Source organism: Podarcis bocagei, assembly GCF_964188305.1.
Source record: "Podarcis bocagei genome assembly, chromosome: 17".
NCBI classification, from domain to species: Eukaryota; Metazoa; Chordata; class Lepidosauria; order Squamata; family Lacertidae; genus Podarcis; species Podarcis bocagei.
This window is the reverse complement of record NC_138143.1, coordinates 42953489-42976308: the sequence shown is the minus strand read 5'-3', so window position 1 is coordinate 42976308 and position 22820 is coordinate 42953489. Positions and strand designations below refer to the sequence as shown.

The window sequence follows — 22820 nt, the reverse complement described above, 5'->3', positions numbered from 1 at the left end:
CTATGGTCTTAACTCCTTCATGCATTAATTAGAACTTAAACACGTTGGTTATATGAGGCTGGTTATCCCACAAGTTCAGTGAATGCGACTGAGAGGGAAGGTAGACATATTGATGGCAGCCTCATATGTATCTGCATTGGGCTACTATCATGGTTGCCCTATAAAGCAGTGTTTGGGGTGATTAAATAATGAAAAATGGAGGATCAGTGTAGCGGGTATGAGTTACTCGTGCATAAACTGGTGCCTTTCTCGGTTAATTTGCCTTGTTAAAACTTTCTGACTTCTCATGGTGGCTGCCTCAGTCACTGGCAGGATCCGTCAGTGGGCGTTTCTTGAACCTCTTCCAACATAAAAGTTGTTTGACACCCAGTCTCCTCCTCCTCTCACTGCGCGGGAGTCTTCTGCGCAGGGAAGGCGTGGGTAGCGGAGGACCTGGGCTCTCCTCACTGATGTCCAGTGAAGAGTCCCGGAGCCCTCTCTCCACTTCCCCCCGTCTGCCTCCCTTTATCCCTGGTGTTGCGCCGATTGGCTTCCCCCTCTACTGAGCTGTCTCTCCCCCTGCTGCTGGGTCCTTCGCCAGCATCATCTGGGAGCCTCCCCTTCGCCTCTCGCTTCGATGTCAGTTCCCTGACAATCAGTGTGCAGGGTCAAGATGCTGAACTAGCCCCCATCTGTGACTTTCATCACTGAACTGCTGGGGCTCATAGTCTGAAAAATAAACCGCACAGAGTGGGGGGGACGGGACTGGTGGAGAGATGGAGTTTCCAAACTAGGGGAGCGGTTCCACACTGCTCATGGCTGCTTGCTTTATTGGAAATTAGCACAATCCATTGCCACATCTATTTTGCCCCAAGTATTATGTGATGGGCACAAGGCAGCAATTGGATACTGGAGTCGTAGGCAAATTCACTTTGCAAAAATATGACCCAGGCCTGATTCTGCAGATTTAATTTTTTTAAATTTTTTCCCTCAGTGCGAAGCAGGAATTTGTCACATACAAAAGTACATAAGGGCATCCTACATTCCATGCTCATTTGTCCTTAATTGTTCAGCAGTTCGTGCCACACATTTTTTAAATAATGTTTTCATTAATCTGGGCAAGTTCTTCTCTGAAGCTCAGTAATGATGATGAGCTTCTGTGCCTGTAGCAGGCTCCCTCCCACACAACCCATTTCCTGCTCATTCTGACTTGGGTTACCAAGGCAATGAATTATTGCACACAAACAGAATCTCAAAGGAGGATAAAGTTTCTCGCCTGCAAGTTTCTCATGGTGCATGAAGCATTGTGCTGGCCAGCGCCTCTGACGCGCCAGTGACCCACCTTTAATTGCTAACCGCATGGTGAGAGTGGCAGTGATTGCTGCTCTTGGTATGCCAGCTTTGTGGTCGTGGGCCGATGAAGGACACAGAGCATCAAGGGGGAAGGCCAAGCCATCTCAGCCTGCCCCCTTGCTGTTCCCATTGGCTGTGGAACCCCAAACAGAGTGTCTGATTGAGAGAGCTCACTGCCATTCTCTCACGAGTTCAATTTTTAAATATATATAATTACAATTTAAATGGTGTACAGGTGGAGTGTTGGCTGCTAATGCAATGATCAGTACTTTCTGTTAGGTCGGCCATAAAGAAAGCTGTCCTCATTTAAATTCTCTCGGTCTATTTTGCAGGATTATTGTAAAGAATAAGATGTGGGAAAACCTGAGCTCCTTGGAGAATGGGTACAATTAAACAATGGCACAACTCTAACTACTCTTTAAGTTGCCCTTCCCCTTCTCTAGCTTGCCATTTTCCTCCTTTGAAGTCTCCTCTTCCCAAAGGAGCTATTCAGTGCATACTATTAAACACATTAGTGTGCAGTGTACTGTGACCAGCCAAATGCAGATGTACAACCTTCTCCAGAATACTGAACAATTATTTACTCCTTACCAGGAGAGCTTGTCTAGAACGATAATCTCAATTTTTCCTATACATACTGGAAAAGCTCCAGTTTAACTGCTGCAACCTGGTATGATTTGTGCATGTGAAAACAAACTGTTGTCACTGTATTTGTATCCATAACGTCATTGTATTTTTCCAAATACAGAATTACTTTCTGTCACTTACCATTCCAAAGCAAATGGCTCTATGTTGGAACAGAGAGAGGGAATACTCACATTGTGAACATTGAGTCGTTCATACTTTCTGGATACGTTATCATGTGGAACAAGGCCATAGAACTGTAAGTTTTTAATTCACCAGTTTTCTATTTGCTGGTGTTTTTCTGGGTTTTTTTTATGAATACCAGTCTCTGTCTATTATATGTGCTGCCTTGAGGTATATTTTTAATCTTCCTCACTCGCATCCATAAAAAGTATTTTCAACAAATGTATTTTCATGTGTCTATTTCCACCCCAAGAAAAATCTTTTGTTAATCTAGAATTAACAGAAATCAGGGACTTCCAAAAAAGATCTATGTTGATTTTTCACTGCATAATTATTGTTCGTATAAGAAACAAACATAGACTTAAAGGTAGGGAAATGCAGAACTTTGCTTTGCAGAAGCCAAGCTGATTCTTCCTTGACAAGGCTTAGTCTTCTGTATGTTTAATAATTCTCTCTTTTAATAATGTTTTCCACCAATTTGCTCATGACAGCTCCCCACCCTCTTTTAATTCATTGCCTTCTGTCAACGAGGCTGATTTTGAGCATAATCGCCACTTTCCACCCACAGTTAGGATTATACTCAGTTCAGTTATAGCACAATATCCACAACATTTGGGGCAACTACCTTTAATATTGCCCACTTGGCCTACAAGGTAAAAAAAAAAATCCATTTCACTCAGTTTTTCATAGCGTTGGTTTTGATTTGCAGATCCACAAAGACTCATCCTGGCCCCGTGGTGCACCTAAGCGATAGCCCAAGAGATGAAGGGAAAGTGAGTAAGAGGAACTACAGTATTTTACTTTTGTCACTCCAACCCTTTTCCTCCAAGGAATAGCCTTACGTAAGAATTATTGAATTCCTACCGCCTTCTTCACAAACTACAGCATAGTGAGACTTCACAAGCGTGTGGACTCCTGGAGAGGAGTTTGCAGCCGCTTTGCTTCTCCCTTCTCCCACTTTGCTTCCTTTTTGATACTACCCCAGACTGAACCAAGTCAGAGGGCTCATCCCACTTTGCTGTCACATGCCTAGAAAACACAGCTCCATGCAGGTTTCAATTTGCCCTCCCACTTTCTCCAGGAAAAGCTGCTCTTTACCGCTGAATCGGAGTAAAGCTCAATCCATGGAAAACCTATTTGCTGTTTGTGCTGGTTCAGTGGTAAAGAGCGTTTTCCACCCCACGCAAAAACAGCAGAACAAGCAGAAGTGTGGTTGAGCCCAAAGTTTGACTAAGTGTCATGTCCTAACCTGGGCTTCTGCTTAAGCGCTCTCTCCTCACTAACTGTAAGCTGTAGCCAAGAACACTCAAAGATTGGCTTAGCATGCTGTGCAAACCAGGCTATATGTAGTATACTATGATATACTAAGCAATGTGCTTCAACTGTCTTCTGTGAGACAGTTTACTTGTGGATTTTGTCATGTGTATATTAGTGCTTGATAAGACTCGGAGTTTTTTTTTTTAAAGTCAGTTAAATTTCTTGTGCTTATGAACTGACTGCTTAGTTAGCCAGTATAATATTACAGCATGATACAGTACAAATATTGATTCTAAACTGCATATACAATTCGTAGTAGAAATGTACCCTGATAATAATAATTTTACTGGGCTATTTTTTTAAGTCTCAATAGTTCTTATGACCACTACTTTGCTGATACTGAAAAATGTTTTAGCTAGCTACCATCTGTTTCAGAATGGCATAGAAACCCTGTCAAAGAAAGAGAAAACCACATGATGGGTAGAAGTTGTATAATTAGACTTTTTTTGAATTAGTAATGCCCTTTTAAGTGGTTGGGACTATTTCTGTAAAATAATGTTGGGGGATCTGCATGGCTTTTCTAATTTCTGACTTTCGAAGTAGAATTTTAAAAATTATATTAAGTCACTAGAGGTAATATTTTATGGATATGTAACAACTTTTTTAGGCTAGATAACCAACAAGTCCCCCACCCTCACAGAGCTGCTATTTTTTAAGAAACTGCCGTTCCCGGGGTTCTTGGGAAGTCATGTGAGCTGGATGTGCTTTAAATGTATGGGGTGCATCTGCCTGAAGATGCACTGGAAAGTGTTGGATAACGTTGGTTTGCTGCACTATCATTTGATTTCCCACAAGCATGTCAGGATGATTCCTCCTGAATGCAGGTCTTTTGGAAACGACCAGGGTCCCAGCACCACAGCCATAAACCTGTGAATAAATCGCAGGCTTGCTGTTTCGCAGATTTATCTGAAGAGTGCTATCAGAAGATGTAAATGGCTTGTCCTAAAGACTGCGATATATATATATATATATTTATGATAAATAATTTATGATAAATGATTATAAAATAAAAGACAAAAAGGCAAGAATCGAGAGCTGTCCCTCTTTGTATGAATAGGCTCAATGTTGAGTATCACATGTAGGCCATGGTATCTGAAGAAAAGACGATAAATCATTTTGCTCTGCAACTACTTTTTTCGCCTCTCTCCCTGATTGATCTAGTAACAACTTCAGCCCTATGGAATACACATCTGTAGATTTGAGAAAAAGATTGAGAGTGCAGAAAAAAGCAGAGTTCATCACAGAGACACAGTTATGCTCTGAAACTGAGTCACCGGGAGATGACTCAGTAAACTGGAACGGGCAGCTGAAAATGTACCTTATTAACACAGTCATCTGCACTGTGATAAACTGACATGCAAAAGTTAACTGTTCTGGATTGGCAAATTTTGGGTTCCATTGAGTTCCCCTGACAAAGCGGTGAAGCCTAAGAGACTAAACCACAACTGGGGAAATAAGAACAGACCTTGACTGCTGCTCATTGTTAGTCTGAGGGGCTTCCCTTCAGGCAACACGATAAGTCAAAAATGGGTAGCTTAGTGCGACGCAGCAGCAAATTGAACAGGGAGGAATGAAGTGACCCTTTGTGCAGGGTTCCCTGCTGGGAACTGGCTTGTTTGCTTGCACCAAGCAAGATTGAATTCCCTGTGATGCCCAGGAGTTCAGCCCTCCTTTCTGCAGCCACATGCGATGTCAGGTGTAGGACAGGTGATGCTATTTCATGGACCAAATGGAAAGGCTTGGTTTAGCATTATGTGTGAATTTATCCAGTGTGTGCTAATTGAGTATGTCTGGCTTTGAGGTCTTAGGCTGGAGACAGGCAAGACTTTAAGAGAGTCGGAAGTGGTATGATAGAAGCATTGCTTCCCATGCTGTACGTCAGGGATAGCTATTGTGTTGTCCACAAGATGTTGTTGAAGCCCAACTCCCTTCATCCCTGCTCATGGGCCATGCTAGCTGGGGAGTGTCAGAGTCCAGCAATATTTGAAGGGCACCACATTGGCTACCCCTGGTGTACATAGTCTTTTCTTGTGTCCCATTTTTGCCTCATGTAAAAGGTTATGCAAATTTACAAAGTTCTTTAAAAAAACAAACAAACTACAAAATGTGCAAATGAGAAGCCAAACTTGATGTGATGTTAAATACGTCCTTGAATGTAATAAAAAAGTAAAAAATAGTCCAGTAGCACCGTCTCTAAGGTGCTACTGGACTATTTTTTAATTTTTTTATTTCAACTGCGTTGAAATAAATTCAACATGGCTACCTACCTGAATTTTGAATGTAATGTTCATGTTTTTAAAATGCAAATAGCATCAGAATGGGGTGGGGAGTTTCCTTCCCATGTAAATTGCAGTTTCCGGGGAGAACTTTCTTCAGGAATGAAGCAGGGGAGGAAAAGTTTAGATTCCCACCTACACGCCTGCAATGGTCCTGATAAAACATCACATCTAGTTTGGCCCAGAGACGAAAGTGGGACAGGAGAAAGAGTGTACTTATTGGGAGCTGCAACAACTCTGACATACCATCTTCCTCTCGCTGAAAAAACCAAAACCTATTGTCTGTCTCCAGCCTTCATTGTGACACCTTCCAGAGACACAACAGATAATGAATATTATGCAGCAAGTTCCATTCAGGTCTCACAGAGCATTTGGAAAGCAGAGTAACAGGTAAGGCAGAACCCAAGCAAATTATATTAGCATAGGACACAGTGCTGTTTCCACTGAAGTCAAAAGAAAACCTGTTGATTCCACTTGACCTGTACCTAGAAAGCTTAGGTCCAAGTGGTTTTCTGTCTGAGCGGTCTTTGCTCCACTGCTTTCCCCTAGAAAACCCACTGTTTAGGAGTAAGAACAAACGTCAATCCGTAAAAAACCAGATGGCCATTTGTTCCAATTCAGTGCTAAAGTTTGGGTTTCCCCAGGGGGAAGGACTGGGGGGAACGCTGGTTGGATAAGCCCCGAGTAAAATTGCAGCTTGAGTCATTATTCCTACTTAGTGTCTTCCGTTAATTATGTTGAACTGTTGCCTGTAATTAGGAAAATAATTCTTCGCAGTGGAATAAAAGCAGATTTTCTAATTGAGGTACACATCTTTCTATGTGTACCTCAACTTAAAACACCCATTTTCTTTTCTGTTTTATGCATGAGAAGATGCTAAGGATATATAATTTAAATAAATAGTTAAACAAAAACAGCTAAAGAAGCATTCAAAATAAATGTTTCCTATATTGCCTGTGCTCTGGCGACCTCTAAGTTAGTTTCCTGCAATGTGTTATACCCAGCGCAGCGTTTGAAAAGGGTCTGGAAACTGCAGCTGATGCAAGATTCAGTGGCCCGATTGCTGACGGGAGCAAGACAGTTTGAATAAATCTACACCAAGCTTAGTGTGACTGCGCTGGCTACCAATTAGTTTCCGGTCTCAATTCAAAGTGCTGGCTTTGACCTATAAAGCCTTTTGCTGCTCAGTACCTTAAGGACCACCTCTTTCCACATGAACCAGTCTGGACTCTCCTCTGTGTGCCGTTTCCATAGGAGTTGTGGATGGTGGCAACATGAGAACGGGCCTTCTCAGTGGTGGCTCTCCGCTTCTTGAATGCTCTCCCTAGGGAGACCTGCCTGCCACCATCACTGTCTGTTTTTAGGCACCTGGCAAGAGCCTTTCTGTTTACCCAGGTTTTTAGCCCTTAATTTGGAGGCTTTGTGCTCATCTTTTTTGTGGGGTGAAGTGGAACTGCATTTTAGGTTCTTACTTTATTCTTTTTTATACTTGGGTTTAATGGTTGTTGTTTTTTTACACTGTAAGTCACTTTGAGACACTTTTTTTTTTTTTGAAAATGTGACAACGAAGTGTAGTAAATCATAAGATAATTATAATTTGAGAACACAATTGTTTTGTTTTCTCCCCCCTCCCCCTTAGTTGTTGATAGGCTATGAAAATGGGACTGTGGTATTCTGGGACTTGAGATCCAAAAAAGCAGATTTAAGACTATACTACGATGAGGTAAGCTATTTATATTTACTTTAAAAGCACAACCCAAATGTTTGGGTGTGTTGAAAAAAATGCTATTAGTTAAAAGGGGTCCATTTTCAGAAATGTGTGCAGTTACTGTAGTTGTGCCAGAGGGTCTGAGTAGACCACTGTAAGCAGGTCAAAACATGTAAAGTAACGGAAAGTATGGATAATTTAGAAGGATACAAATTTGGATAAGTATTGATATGCAGTTGTAAATATTATCATTAGGACCCATGGGAGGGATGGGGGGAAGTCAGGAGATTCAATCTCAATATTTGGATTTGGAATTGTTTTTTGTTACATGTTTATATTTAAAAAAAATCAATAAAAATTTATTTTTAAAAAAATAAGTAGACTTGGTTAAGATTAGGTTGCTAATCTGACTATGTATGTCAGTTCTGTGTTGATTACTTCCTCTATGAATTACTGCTTCAATTGTTGTGAATTTAAATATAAAAAAGCTTATACAGGCTTCTCAAAGGAAGGCGAGCATAACTTTCACTTATTTGTATTGCCTTACTGATACTATTTAGGGACGCGGGTGGCACTGTGGTCTAAACCACCGAGCCTCTTGGGCTTGCCGATCAGAAGGTTGGCAGTTCGAATCCCCGCGGCGGGGTGAGCTCGGTCCCAGCTCCTACCAACCTAGCAGTTCAAAAGCATGCCTGTGAAAGTAAATAAATAGGTACTGCTGCAGCGGGAAGGTAAACAACGTTTCTGTGCGCTGCTCTGGTTTTGGTGTTCCATTGCGCCAGAAGCGGCTTAGTCATGCTGGCCCCATGACCCGGAAAAACTGACTGTGGACAAACACCGGCTCCCTTGGTCTGTAAAGCGAGATGAGCGCTGCAACTAGGCTTAACTGCCAGGGGTCCTTTACCTTTACCTTTACTACCTGTTCATGTCTGGCCAGAATTAAACTTTCACATCCCTAAGCAGTCTGAAGTCTTAAGGAACACTTTTGCCTATATGACCCTGCCTGGCCTTTCAAGATCAGTGGTGAAGGCCATCCCATCTGCCCTTCATTAGCAAAGGTTTGATGGGTGGGTACCAGGAGCTGGACCATGCTGAATTTCCTGCCCAAGAGGTAAAGCAGGCTCCCTCCTCCCTGTTTTCAGTCGAGTGTGTCTTCCCCTTGTGCATTGTTCCGCTCTCTGGACACCACCACCCTGAGCTAATTTGGGGGGGGGGATCCCATTGCACAAGCCAGGTTCCTTTCATAGGGCTTCAACTGATGAAATTCAGTGCATTGGGCTTCCACTGATAAGAGTTCCGACTAAGCTTGAGGAAGCGCTTTTTGACAGTAAGAGCTGTTTGACTGTGGACACTCCTCCTTGGAGGCTTTTAAGCAGAGGTTGGGTGGCCGTCTCTCGTGGATGCCTTGGCTGAGATTCCTGCATTGCAGGGGGTGGACTAGATGACTCTCAGGGTCCCTTCCAGCTCTACGATTCTATGATTCTATGGGGTGCTTTTGGTGAATCCTGCCTACAATGTTTATTTTCATGTAGGACACTTTAGAAAATTAGTTTGAAAAGTGGACTACAGTCGTACCTTGGAAGTCGAACGGAATCTGTTCCGGAAGTCCGTTCGACTTCCAAAACATTTGGAAACCAAAGCACGGCTTCTGATTGGCTGCAGGAGCTGATCTATATTAGCAGAGTACTTGTGAAAAATGTTTCTTATGAGTAGCTTATTTTGTATCCTTTTGGTTTTATGTGTACAAGTTCCCTAGAGCTAAATTATGGCATTTGGATGGTAAAATAGAGAGGATATTTTAAGCTTCTGTAGTTCTAAGGTATAATGGTTTTATTGTCAGATATAGACTATTTTGCCTGTCATTGCTAATATTTTTTATTGTTTTTTAGGCTATTCATTCTATTGGGTGGCATAATGAAGGGAAGCATTTTATGTGTAGTCATTCTGATGGCAGCTTGACTTTGTGGAATCTAAAAAGTCAAAGCAGACCTTTCCAGATAATTGTTCCACACGGTAAGTTATGGGGGGCAGACACTAAACCCTATTTGGTCACACAGAACTGAGACCATAATCTTGAACTTCTAGATAGTAGGTAAATAGTGTGCAGATTGTTGCTTCTGGGGGCAAAAGAAGCAATTTACTGCTGTGCAGAATTGATTACCTTGATAACTCAATGAAATGCAATGGAAGGATTGCTACATTTGAGGTGGGATTTTTGTTGCACCATTTACCTGATTTTATGTTATAGCTGCTTCACCTAATCTCGATTGCCATTGTAAAGAATATGTCAGGGGAATGAATACCCCCACCATCTCTGAAAAGAGAGAAAATCTCCAGAAATGGGTCCTGTATGAGGTGCAGACTGCACCAGCTGTTCTTGGGATATATCCCAGCAGAGAACCATGCACCCTTCTATTAGTCTAAATATCTGGGATAAATAGGTCAAGCTTTGCCTTCAAGGAGGAAGAATTGCCGCAGTTTCTGAGTTCAGGCCACAGAAATTGGTTTATCAGCACCTATCTGTTCTTCATAACTCAGGACACCCCATCCATCTCTGGGTGAACTACCTGGCCTGGTTTCCTTTTGACCAGGTGTGGGGAACCTTTGGCCCTCCAGATGTTGTTGAACTACAACTCCTATCAGCCCAGCAAGCATGGCTAAGGGCTAGGGATGGGAGTTGTAGTTCAGCAACATACGGAGGGCCTAAGATTCCCCGTATCTACAAGGTGTGACCGGAAAGTTCGGTGAATGGTCACAGAAATCGGACAGCGAGAAATATTCGAACATACAATCGGCATTGGAAACCCACAAAATGCTCACAATTGTGTACAGAGATGAAGCTGTAACTCGAAAGACAGTGTGTGAGTGGTTTAAGTGTTTCCGTGAAGGGCGGCAAACCATCGAAGATGACCCTCAGTCTGGCAGACCATTGATGAGCAGAACGGCAGCAAACTCATGAACGGAAATGAGTTGATGAGTTATTGATGTGGGATCGGCATTTGTCCGTCCGAATGATGGCGGAAGAATTGAATATTCTGTGTGAAATCGTTACTGAGTTGTCCCACCATCCATATTCTCCCGATCTGGCCCCACTGGATTTCTTTCTTTTTCCAAAACTGAAATCTGTACTGAAAGATTTTCCAACATTTCACACGTCCAAGCTGCTGTGACAAGGGAACAATGCAGTACAGAAAGAGGACTTCTCCAGAAGTTTCCAACAGTTCTATGAACTTTGTCAACGATGCACTGTATCAGAGGGGACCTACTTTGAAGGTCTGTAAGGCATGTATGTTCAAATATTTCTTGCTTTCCAATTTCTGTGACCGTTCACTGAACTTTCCGGTCACACCTTGTATTTTAGACCGTAAATGTTGCCTCCCACCTGACACCCATTCCAGGCAAAATCTGGCTCATTGAATGGTTGGAATCTACAGATAATCACTATGTGGAATGTTTTTTTTAATCCACAGTAGGTTATTGTTTCCACCCTGGTTCTTAAAGAATAACCCTGAATTTACTAGCCAGTACAAGCAGTTGTGATTTTTGCAAACGCCCTGGCCTTAAGGTAAAATAAATTTGCTATTTCTGTGTGAACTTTTAACAGGTAAGATTCAACGAGATGGGAAAAAAGTTGAATCTTGTAAACCAATTCTTAAAGTAGAATACAAGACCTGTAAAAATAGGTAAGTAGGGTTTCCCCCCCACATTGCCCTTTGCTGTGCTGGAAGCTTAATCGCATTAGTAGCTGTTCTGAACCTCCCATACATGCTGTTTCTGGAACCCAGAGACTGGCAGAATGCTGTAGGTTCCATGTCCACTCTCAGAAAAACAACAACACACCGTCCCAGCTAGACTCTGCCCCGTTTTAAAACATAGGTCTAGAGAACCTCTTTAAAGCCTACGAATATGCTGTGGACATCCCCTTTGTACCTTCTGGAATGGTTGTCCTAAAAGCTTCTGTATTGCAGGCCTTAAGGCGGAGGGCCCCTAGCTCACTTCCCAGCACATTTCCACATGAAAGTGCTAGAAAATAATTTGCCTGAAGCAGAGCTGCTACAAACAGCAGGCAGTCCTGGGATAAATGGACCGGTGGCCTGACTTGTATCAGGCAGCTTCATAATTAAATCTTTTCCCCTATAAAGATCAGTGCGAGCCCTTAGAATTTAATCACAATTTACATACAGACTGCATTCCTTTTTTGCAACTTGCAAAAATATTTGGGCTGAAAGTCAGTGCAAAAATCTGAAACAATCATTTATTTATTTCTTCATTTCTTCCCAATATAGTGAGCCTTTTATCATTTTTTCTGGTGGACTTTCTTACGACAAACCTTGGAGAAGACCTAGTCTGACAATCATGCATGGAAAAGCAATTACAGTACTTGAAATGGATCACCCCATTGTCGACTTTTTAACTCTTTGTGAAACTCCGTACCCAAATGGTGAGCGTCTTTGTGTTACGATCTTAGCCAGAGCTCTGAAAGCAAGTAGGGACCTTGTACTCACAGTAAAGCAGAGAGACCAAAGATAGCAGGGTTGGAAAAAATCCTCCAATAATTCCAGTCTCAAAGGTTCTGCCACCCACAGTTGGTCTAGGATTTTGCAGAGCCGCCTCATTGTAGGCAGATTTTTGTGCCTTGTCTATGGGAATGTGTGGAGCAGAGAGTTTGTTCATACTAATATTGTCCAAAGCTACTGAAGTGTCCCTCAGTTTAAGTGGGTGTATCAGACCTGATCTGTATGTGCCATAACAGCAGAGTTACCATAAAAAGTACTTCTGTGTAGTTTGGTCCACATGTGGCAGCGGGACCAATGTCATAGGCTTCCAATGTGGATTTTCTGGATTGCATGGTGAGTACCTAGGCAGCACCACAGTTCTTCAAGGCCCCACATGAATAAAAGGTGCTCCAATGAAAACTGGTTGGTTGGCATCTGTCTGTCTCAGGAGACAATGGAAGAGTGGACCTTTGGGGATGAAGCTGGAGAGTTACAGCTCCTGCTGTGGCTCTAGAGACCGATAGGGGAGAGACATGGTTTGTTGCAGCTGGGGCAGATAAAGCCATCCAATTGTGCCGATTCAGGTGTACCATGGTGTTTCTTCTTTCTGTACAGTCGTACCTTGGTGAACAGCTTAGTTCCCAAGCGCCGCAAACCCAGAAGTGCGTGTTACGGTTTGCAAACTATTTTTGGAAGCCAAACGTCCGACTAGGCTTCCACGGCTTCCAATTGGTTGCAGGAACTTCCTGCAGCCAATCAGAAGCCGCACTTTGGTTTTTAAACATTTTGGAAGTCGAACGGGCTTCCAAGGTACGACTGTACTTCTTTCTGTACTCCTCCCAATAGTTATTCCTCCTCTGGTCACTGCTGCAGATACACAACTTGACTGTCTCCAAGCGCTGCAGTCGTCTGCAAGGGATTCCTACACTGCGGGGTTAATGTTGCCAGTCTTCACATCATGTTTGCAGACATCTTTGAAATGCAGAGTTGGTCTGCCAATGGGCCTGGTGCCTGAAGCCAGCTCCCTGTAGAACATGTCTTTGGGGGCCCTGACGTCTTCCATTTTGTGGACATGGCCAAGCCAACACAGAGATTGCTGAGACAGGAGTATGAACATGCTGAGAATTTGGGCTTGGGAGAGCACATTGTTGTCTCAGACTCTGTCCTGCCATGTTATGCCCCAAATCTTCCTGATACAGCACAAGTCAAAGGCATTGAGGCATCACTCCTTGTCTTTATACTAAAGACAAATTTATAAGTTCATAACAATCAAGTTTACGACCAAAATAACATCATCTCCCCATCAGTGTTCCAAACAGGCTTTTTCCTTTTTAAAAATCATTTTATTAATTTTTCCAAACCATAATTAACAACAGCATAAATTTCAACTCATGGTACAGCTCATAAGGCAGCTACATAACTTACAGTCCAATAGTTCCGTTCCCGTTTCCCACATCCATACCCTTTCTCTCCCTTTTCCCATTATAAATCTTCCCCTTTCCTTCACAGGGAAGTCTTATCTGCATCAGTAGGAATGTAGTTTAATAGCATTTGTTTCAGTTTGGAAAACCCTCTTCAGCTATTCAGAACCCTGCCTAAAATCCTCCATTTTGTGAATATATATGATCTGGTTATTATTTAATGTCCTAATATATGTGCTTATAATATATTCACTAATATATGTGCTTAATTCTTGGTTCATAGAAGTGCAAGAACCCTACGCTGTAGTTGTACTATTGGAAAAAGATCTCATTGTTGTCGATCTGACTCAAAGCCAGTAAGTATATGGTCTGCAGGATGCTACTACTCATTTGAATGAAGGTCAGCTTTATTTATTTATTTTATCCAAGCTTGGAAATATAGAATAACAAAGACAAGCCATCATGTGTTAAAAAATAAACAGGCTCAGTTTCCATCTGTAATTGTGTAAAATCCATCTTTACATAATTACATAAGCACATAATTTAGAGTCTCTTGCTGTGTAATCACTTTTTATGTGCCTTTCCGAAGCTTGTTGAGTTATTTGTTTTCCATTTTCCCAATTAAAGGGAGGTGGGAAGAAAATATTCTGGGATTAAAGTTCCAAATGATGAATGTACTGCTTTTATTACATATGTTTGTGACTCTGTTGTTTTTTCTATGGTTTTTTCCATAACTTTCTTGCTTATCCTACTCTCTTTAGTCTTGCCACCTCAGGTCTTTGCAAAGAATTGAAAGAGAATGAAGACCGGTCCCTCATTTTGTTGCGTTAACTTGGTTCCCGTCACTCTGATTAAATAGAGGCAAAACTGCCTTATAGTGGAATTTATGTTCCATTTATGTTCCATTTATCTTTTAAAAAGTTCTGATAAGCTGTCAATGATTTTTATTTTTTTTAAATCCTCCCATAGATTGCTAGTATGTTTTATTTTAGTAAACTTTATGTATTACATAATTTTCTGCTTTAGAAGGTGAGCTAATACAATCCCATAAAATATCTTTCTCAAATAGCTTTCCAATATTTGAAAATCCTTATCCCATGGACATTCATGAATCACCAGTTACCTGCACAGACTATTTTGCTGACTGTCCTCCCGATTTGATTCCTGTGCTATATTCCATAGGCGCTAAGCATAAGAAGCAAGGATACAGCAATAAGGTAAAAAGAGGAAAAGTTGGGTGCATTTTATTGAAGCAGAACTGTTTATTTATTGGCACAGTCTTCTGTATAAAGCCTCCAGACTGTACTGTCTGCTTTACAGTACAAGCTTTTAAAAATAAAACTTATTAGTTGATGATGTAATGCAGTGAGGAATGTGGCCAAGCAGGTTTCTTTTGAAAGCATATTCCCAATGGTTTGTGCTTCTTCTTTGTTTGTTTTACTGGGTTGAAAGATAGAACACAGAGCATAGCTTCTCCCTCAGATCTCAGGGGGATAGGAGGAATGTATGAGAGAGAGAGAGAGAGAGAGAGAGAGAGAGAGAGAGCGCCAGCCCTCCTGGACGTACATAGGAACCACCCAATTTAGGGCTTAAAAGTAAGCACTGGAATCTGGCCCTAAAGCACAAAGACAGCAGCTATAGTTGAATGATGACCAAAGTTTATTTTTAGCTTTACCCCTCACACTTCCCAACATCCCTTAAGAAACTACAGTACCCAGAATCCTTTGGGGGAGAGAGAATGAGTGTGCTTTAAAGCAGGGGTCAGCAAACTTTTTCAGGAGGGGGCCGGTCCACTTCCCCTCAGACCTTGTGGGGGGCCAGACTATATTTTGAAAAAAAAAAAATGAACGAATTCCTATCCCCACAAATAACCCAGAGATGCATTTTAAATAAAGGGACACATTCTACTCATGTAAAAACACGCTGATTCCCAGACCGTCCGTGGGCTGAATTTAGAAGGTGATTGGGCTGGATCCGGCCCCCGGGCCTTAGTTTGTCTACCCATGCTTTAAAGGTATATTGCAGAGCTTTCCAAACTTTTCATGTTGGTGAAACACTTTTTCGACATGCATCATTTCACTACACAGTAATTCAATTTTACTAGCTAACCAGAGGTTAAACGAACCCCTTTCCAGCCCCGGGAGGAGCACACGCAACATTCACATGACACACCTACATACTGCAGCTGACACACTAACATATATACAGCTGTAAGTTGTCACTTTCCTGGAAATAAAATGCAGCATTTCAGTATTCTAAATGTAACTCCTCTGATGGTGTTTAGGAGTGGCCTGTCAGTGGCGGAGCGTGGAACCTCGGAGCACAGACGTATCCTGAAATTATCATAACAGGGTAAGGAAGCTGCTATTATAGGGTGCTGCTTACTGAAGGAGTGGTGGACCCATTTACGGACCCAACCAGTTTCTGATTTCCCCTTGACCTTGCTAGCTGTCCTCGGGGGTTGTCTCTGGTGATTCACAAACTGATTTCTAGGCTTCTTGTCCCAGTTTTCAGAGCTCAGTCTTTCCATGCTTTAATGAAGAGCTGAAAGATGTGAGGCAGCTAACAAGGACTGGCCGTCACAGTGGCTTACCAGCTGTGTTCAGTCTGTCTCCCTCACCGCAGGGAGACCCAGGGCTCCTCCAGTACAGTATTGCATATGTGTTCCACAGCATGTTTTTAACACGGGCACCCCCAAACTCAGCCCTCCAGCTGTTTCGGGACTACAACTCCTATCATCCCTGACCACTGGTCTTGTTAGCTAGGGATGATGGGAGTTGTAGTTCCAAAACAGCTGGAGGGCTGAGTTTGGGGGTGCCTGCCTTAACACAATAATAGTGAATTCGTGGCGGATTTAATTGTGCTTTATTAGTGTTTATACAGTGTTTCCTCATAATTGATATGTGGATGGACTTCAGCATGAAGTTGCAGGATATGCACTGATTGGAAAAGAAGCAGTGTGACTGCCCAAAACATTTGCTGCTGCAAACAGTATTGAAAGTGGGATGCATTTGACTGCCCCAATAGCACCATGAGCACAAATCATCATGAATGTGCAATATATAGGGCATCTGCAGGGGCCTTGGTATATATGTGACGTTTAGGCTGTGTACAAACTGGAGCTTTAAAGCACATGTGAAGCAGATGGGCAGGGTATAAATAATAGAATTCTTCTTCTTTCCCTCAAAGAATCCTAGCCACTGTAGTCTGCTGTAACTCTATGAAGGGTTAAACTAGAATGCCCAGAATTCTTTGAGGAAAGAAATGTGTTTTGAATGTGCTTTAAAGCTTCAGTTTGTACGCAGCCTTACTAAAAGCTTAACTGTTCTGTACTTTGTTTTAATTGACTTTTAATCTATTCTTTTTAAGTCATGCAGATGGAACAGTGAAATTTTGGGATGCTTCTGCCAGTAAGTGCCAAAACACAATTTTTAAACCATTAATAACTGCATGCTACAAATTTAAGGGAAATAATTGTTTAATTTGTTCATTATTGAAAGGATAGGATTAATGTAACAAATGGAATGAAATTGATTCCCGACATTTCAGTGAGAATGTTGGTGGAAGGAGACCCACATCACTGTGTGGTTTCTTTGTCCAAAGCCATTTGTTCCCCTTTGCCTCCTGTTTCTGTGACATCATGCTCCAGGGTGACAAAATAAAAAATCCTGAAATGTATATATGTTGATTTTTTTAAAAAATTCTAAACCAGAGATGGCCAACCTTTCAACATCTCACTCTTCTACACAATTTTTCAAGGTAGAGGAATTCTGTTTCTAGGGACAGGGTGATCAAGTGAAACATTCAAACGACACCTAGTTTTTACGCACGTTTACCTGGGAGTAAACCTCACTGAACCCAGCATGAATTACTTCTGAGCAATGCATGGGGTTGAACTGTTATCCCATTGCAAGGGAAATTATGGATTTAGAGAGGGATGATGAATCAGGGCTTTTATGCTCTGGAAAGGCATTAGTTTATGAAAATTATTATGGCTGGAATTCAGCTGAAGAGCTCCACTAGCGCAAGCGCTTTTGGCTGTGCAATGGAACTTCCCCTCCCTGTCCTCTTCCCACATGTCTTCTTAATCTGCTGCAGAGCGTTGGGGGGAAATCCAAAACAGATTTAGGAAGCATGCAGAGAGAGGAGCTCAGCCAGCAGAACTGCTTAGTTTGATACTGCCCTGTGCTACTATGCTTTCCTTCTCTGAATTATATAGAGGCTAAAAAAAGAGCCTGGGTACAGCTAGGTTGCATACATGCTATCTAGGTTTGTAGCACAGAAATGCAGTTTTCCTGTTTGCCCTCCACATACTGCTTTCAATCTTGCTTGATTCTAGATCTAGCCATGCACAAGGATGGGTGTGTGGCTACTTGATATGTGTTTGAAAATCCCCCCATTAGGTTATCCACACCTTTTCCTCCCTGCACATGCCCCGGGAGAAGGAAGATAAAAGTGGTGGTTGCAGTCTTGGTATATGCCCACCCAGAACGCTATTGGGCAGGTGGTGAGACATCCCCTATTGCCAGACCACCTACATGGGTTTTCCAGTGGACGCATTGCAGGGTAATACAGAATCAACCTGCAGTGAGCTTTTATTTTTGAAACGAAACCAGTTTCTCAGTAACTGCTTTTTAGGGGCAACAAATACGCGACGGATCTAGACTGTGTGTGCACTAAATAGAAAACAACAAGTATTCCCTCTCCGTTGGTTCTGGAATGAAATGTAGCGTATGTTGTAGCCCTAAGAAACAAAACGAAATGTAGCATGTGCTGTAGTCCTAAGAAACAAAATGAGGAAGGGGAAATTTCAGTGATGTTTTAATTCTGTGCTATGCGGCAACACACAGTGGGGCATATCAGTATACGGTAGCTTGTGGTGGTGGAACAGGTATCTAATTCTTGTATTGGTTGATTTCCAAGTGAATCAGCCACACACTGTTATCAGTGAGAGTAGCCTTGATCCTGCAGAACTGGTTTGGCATCCTTTTTTCCTCATCATCTTCTCCTGCCCCATCTTTAACCTTTGAGCAGGTGGGAGTACGCACTCGTGAACCTGGGCAGTTGGGCTTAATTTAAAAGCCTTAAATTTTAGAGTCAAAAGGCTGTGGAAAGGGGCAGGGCAGAGGAAAGGAAGATCCCTGGATCCAAAAAGGGAGAGTGGTGGTGGTGCAGGAGGAAGAGGCTCATGGCCGTCCAAGTTCTTGGATGCTCACTTTCTTCCTCCTCCTTCTCTCCCCCACCCCTTTCTCTCTCCTGTGCAGCACATCACTTTTGAGCAATGGTAGGGCTTGTTGCTTACTAGAGGGGAGTAATTATCTTGCTCTCCCTATTTGTGGCACTGTTATTGTTCTTTAGACTTGGAAGGTAGGGTGTCTGTGCTGCCAACACACACCAGTCCCAGTTGCTGTTTCTCCAACATGTCAATTACACTCTTCTGTACAGAGCATGGAGCAAGAATCAACACATTTGCAAACGAGGCAGTTCAATTAGTCTGCAATAGTAATCAGGGCCTCCATTCAGCAGAGCCTTGGGATTGATTTGTTGAAGTGGTGAACCATATGCCGCTCAAACACTTGGTCTATTAGCCGGCTCTTTCTTGACTCCAAGCAGGACTCTGGGTTGCCATGTTATTAGGACAGAAGTTTGGCACTACATCCAAGTACATTTGTTTTGGATCTTGTTAAATAGGTGGTTGTTTAAGGAATTTTGCCATTCCTTTTTAGAACAGTGTAGCATGAATGAATGCAAATTCAGACTCCGCCTCCAGTGCCTTTAACGCTTTCTGTTTGCTCTGCAAACAAAAAAGAAAAGGAAAAAAAGAAGACTAGCAGGTTGGTTGCTGTGTCCGTGGCACAGAAACACATATTTGTGTTGTGAGCAATGCTTTGCTGTGTGAGGGGCTAGAATGTGCATCGGTGGGAACTCCACTGTCTGTGCCTTTTTAATGTGTTTTAATGTTGTAACCCGCCCTGGAACCTCAGGATGAAGTGTGGTTAATTAATAATAATTAATTACAGTGCTGAGTGACACAGAGTTGTGTGGTAAAGAAAGATGATAGAATTCACATTACTTAAGAACCTCCTGTAGCACGTAGCATAGAATTGTGTTTAGAACAAGGGAGATACAGTATTTCATACAGTGTGACCCCTGTCGAGAATCCAGCTCGACATCAGTAAGAAAATCAGTAAGAAATCAGTCTCACACCAAGATGACTTGAAGAAAAAGCTTTGGCTTCAGCCGTGCCATGTTTATTGTGTGCAGTAAGAAATAAATCATCCTCTCTCCTCCAGCACTGCGCTTGCTCTGCCTGGTACTCAAAAGTACCAAATCAAAGGAATGTAACCTTGCTTTTGCCCACAGACAAAGAGAGTGTTATGCTATGTGAGCCAATCATTAGTCTAGCATGAGGTGTTCACGTGCTCATCAAGCTCTTAACAATATCTCGTGCTGTAAAATCACTCTGCAATAATAAGAACTCTGCTCATGCTCTTATGTACAAGCAATCATTTTCCCACATGCCCTCTTTTCTTGTTTATATTATAAGAGGAAATCTTAATCAGAATCGCATTCCCATTACCTAAGCGTTTATATTTTGCAACAGAAATTCCCCTTGTAACCCCTATGGTGGGCCTTGGTCGAAACCACCATGCAGTACATTGGGAAATCAAAAAAAAGCAAGCATTGAATACAACAGCACACCATAATAAAACCAACAATACATGCAATTACAATCAATAACATTTTTCTTAACCATAATCGATTAAGTAACCAAAAAAATAACCAATCCCATGGATCAAAACCTTCAGGTGGATTCAAAGGATTATGGGTTATCATTTGTTCCATATAATCAATAATAGCAGAAATATTGGTTGATTGATCAGTTATATACATACAATAATGAGAATGAATTAAGGCACAAATTCCACCTTTAGAGGCAAAGATTACATTTAAAGCATAAAAAGTTTATAAAGCAACTTCTCTCATTTCTGACTTTTTTTTTTGTTTTTTTTGTTTTTGTTAATTATTTTTAAAACAAAGATGATAGAATTAAAAACAAAGCTTCGGTCCAATTTGCCACAGAATAACCATAAATCAGATTGAAGCAAACATGTAGATTTACTGCTCTTTCTCATCCAGTCCAACCAAACATAAAAATCTCTACACGCAGCCTGTTGTTCATAAGTCATGTAAGTTGTGACATTATTAACTGAGACTTTTGGTCTATCACTCATAGTGGTAACATTAAAAAAAAACAAGAAGATCCATTAACATACTCATAGGTCCAATTACAATATGGATAATAACCTAAAAATTTACTTCTATTATGATTGAAACGAAAACAATAAGGCACTATTTCTGCAAGCAACAAAACACAGGCGATAAACTTATACGATTGTCCTTCATATTATTGCTAATCTTAAATGAAGCATTTACTGGAATGCTAGAATACCATCACCAAAAAAAAAGCTGAAAGCTTTGAGAAGCTTTTTAAAATCATTTTTCTCAGCAGCTAAAAGGCACTAGCCAAGCATATTTCGCTTCAAGCATATTCCGCTTGCTGTAACTAACTAAAAGATTGCAACAAGGTCGAGAACAGAGCCCATTGTCTTTGCAAGCCTTGCCAAAGAACCACACCGCAACCCGCCTTCTGTCCGGGAACCATGCCAAAGCACAAAAATGAAACAACTGGAACACACTGAAACCTCACCCCCTCCCTTGCCAAGAGTCCACAATAGTTCCAAGACAGCCCTCTGTACATGCTCAGGGGAACACATCATAGGGCAGGACTCCTGAGGGAGGAGGAAAAAAAAAATATGGGGGGTAAAATCCAAGTGATGCCAATAAGGATGAGAATGGTAAATTAGTCCAATGGCTGTTTCCGAGCAACCTGCGTGGTATTTCGTGGCTCGATTATTGGCATGTAAAAACCATAATCCAGAAGAAGTCACACAACCATTTCTGCAGATACAGGAGCCCATTTGCTGTAAATAAGTCTGATGTATTGCTCCTTGTACTGCTGAGTCAAAAATCCAAGCCCAATGAAACGTGGTGACACAGAGGCAGTGTCCACAGTGAGATGTACCTTAGAAAATGGAGCCAAAGAAGGCGTGTGGGTGACATCCATTTGCTAAATTGCCAGGGGATGCAGGCCTCTAGGGTTGACTGCATCAAAAGAAATGACTGTGATCTTGTCTGCTGGATCCTTATGTCCTTTAAGGGCAGAAAATAGTGGAGACAAAGTGGAGGTGGGCAGGTCCAAATAACTCTTTATCCAATTCAGCTGTCCAAGAATTTGTTGTAAATCCACCAGTTTAAGATGACCAGGAAACTGTAGTTGAGGCGTAACTGGAATGGCTGCAGATGCTGTCAGCTTGTGTCCCAGGTACGTAATAGGTAAAGTCCGCTGGATTTTTTCTTTAGCCACTGTCAAGCCAACAGGTTTTATCCTTTGCAGGATTTTGGGACACGGCGGAGGACAAGGCCGTGGCTAGCAGATGAGCTTTGTGCATCTCAGTGCCCACTGACTGGCAGGCTGTAAGGATATCAGCAATGGCTATATTTGATGTTGCCATTAGAAGGCGCAGCGCTTGCTTACAGTCCTCATTTGCAAGCTGGCGTATAGTCAGTTCTTGTGCTGCCAGGTCCTGAACTTGCCGCTTGAAGGTATTATACAAGCGATCAACAAATTGTCCATAGGGCTTTGCAGGGTCCTGTCTGATGCTTCCCAATAGGCCACCGCACTCATTCCTGTCATCAGGGACAGAGGCCAGAGCCTCTTGGGCTGAGGCTGTGGTGGCTGCCCAATACATAGGATCAAGGGCCAACTGTTGGGCAATAGGAAGAAAATTGCCTCCTCCCGTCAGCCCATCGAGAACATCGGTTTGGGTCAGCATGACGGGGGCTGGGGGTGCAGGAGCAATCACAGGAAAGAGATTTGGAGTATCAGAATCAAAAGGCAGCAATGGAGCAGCAGTACAAAGAGTCTCTTCTTGGAGAGGAGTGGAAATGGGGGGTGCTGAATGCGAAGAATGCAGGGGAGGGACGACAGGAGCCGAAGGAGAAAAAATGTCTGCCTGTTTGGGAGGCTGATAAGATGGTGCTTCTGAAGGCAGCATGAGGACTGGGAGGGGGGGCAAAGGAGCTGAAGCAGCGGCCAGGAGGAGATTTGTAGGAGTTAAGCTTGAGATAGCCTTATAAACCTTACAGCAGGCATGCAAAGCTTTGACATCAATCTGAGGATGGTTTTGGAAAAATTGTCCTATTTTTCCCCAGTCTTTTAAATGATAATTCCCATTCTGAGGAAACCAGGGACAGTGGGTATCCAATGCTTCTATAAGAGACACGATATCAGCATCTGAGACAAGAAGGCTGTTGCTGGCCAAAAGAGATTTAAGGTCTTCAAAAAACTTTTTCTGTGGTGGAGAGAGAGACTGCCCCATAATGGCAAAAGAAAAGGGGG

General features: G+C 42.3%; 1 protein-coding gene across 3 annotated transcripts in view; it reads left to right on the top strand.

Annotated features, from left to right (window-relative positions):
* The window catches only part of STXBP5L (syntaxin binding protein 5L), a 68942-nt gene that overhangs the window by 18039 nt on the left and 28083 nt on the right, over positions 1 to 22820 (top strand). For all 3 annotated transcript variants that reach the window (XM_081176190.1, XM_081176189.1, XM_081176191.1), the window contains 10 exons: positions 2081 to 2215; positions 2849 to 2912; positions 7372 to 7455; positions 9330 to 9453; positions 11045 to 11123; positions 11727 to 11881; positions 13641 to 13713; positions 14427 to 14574; positions 15642 to 15709; positions 16727 to 16767. In XM_081176190.1, the coding sequence (XP_081032316.1) occupies positions 2081 to 2215; positions 2849 to 2912; positions 7372 to 7455; positions 9330 to 9453; positions 11045 to 11123; positions 11727 to 11881; positions 13641 to 13713; positions 14427 to 14574; positions 15642 to 15709; positions 16727 to 16767 (971 nt within the window). The remainder of the gene's footprint in view (positions 1 to 2080; positions 2216 to 2848; positions 2913 to 7371; positions 7456 to 9329; positions 9454 to 11044; positions 11124 to 11726; positions 11882 to 13640; positions 13714 to 14426; positions 14575 to 15641; positions 15710 to 16726; positions 16768 to 22820) is intronic.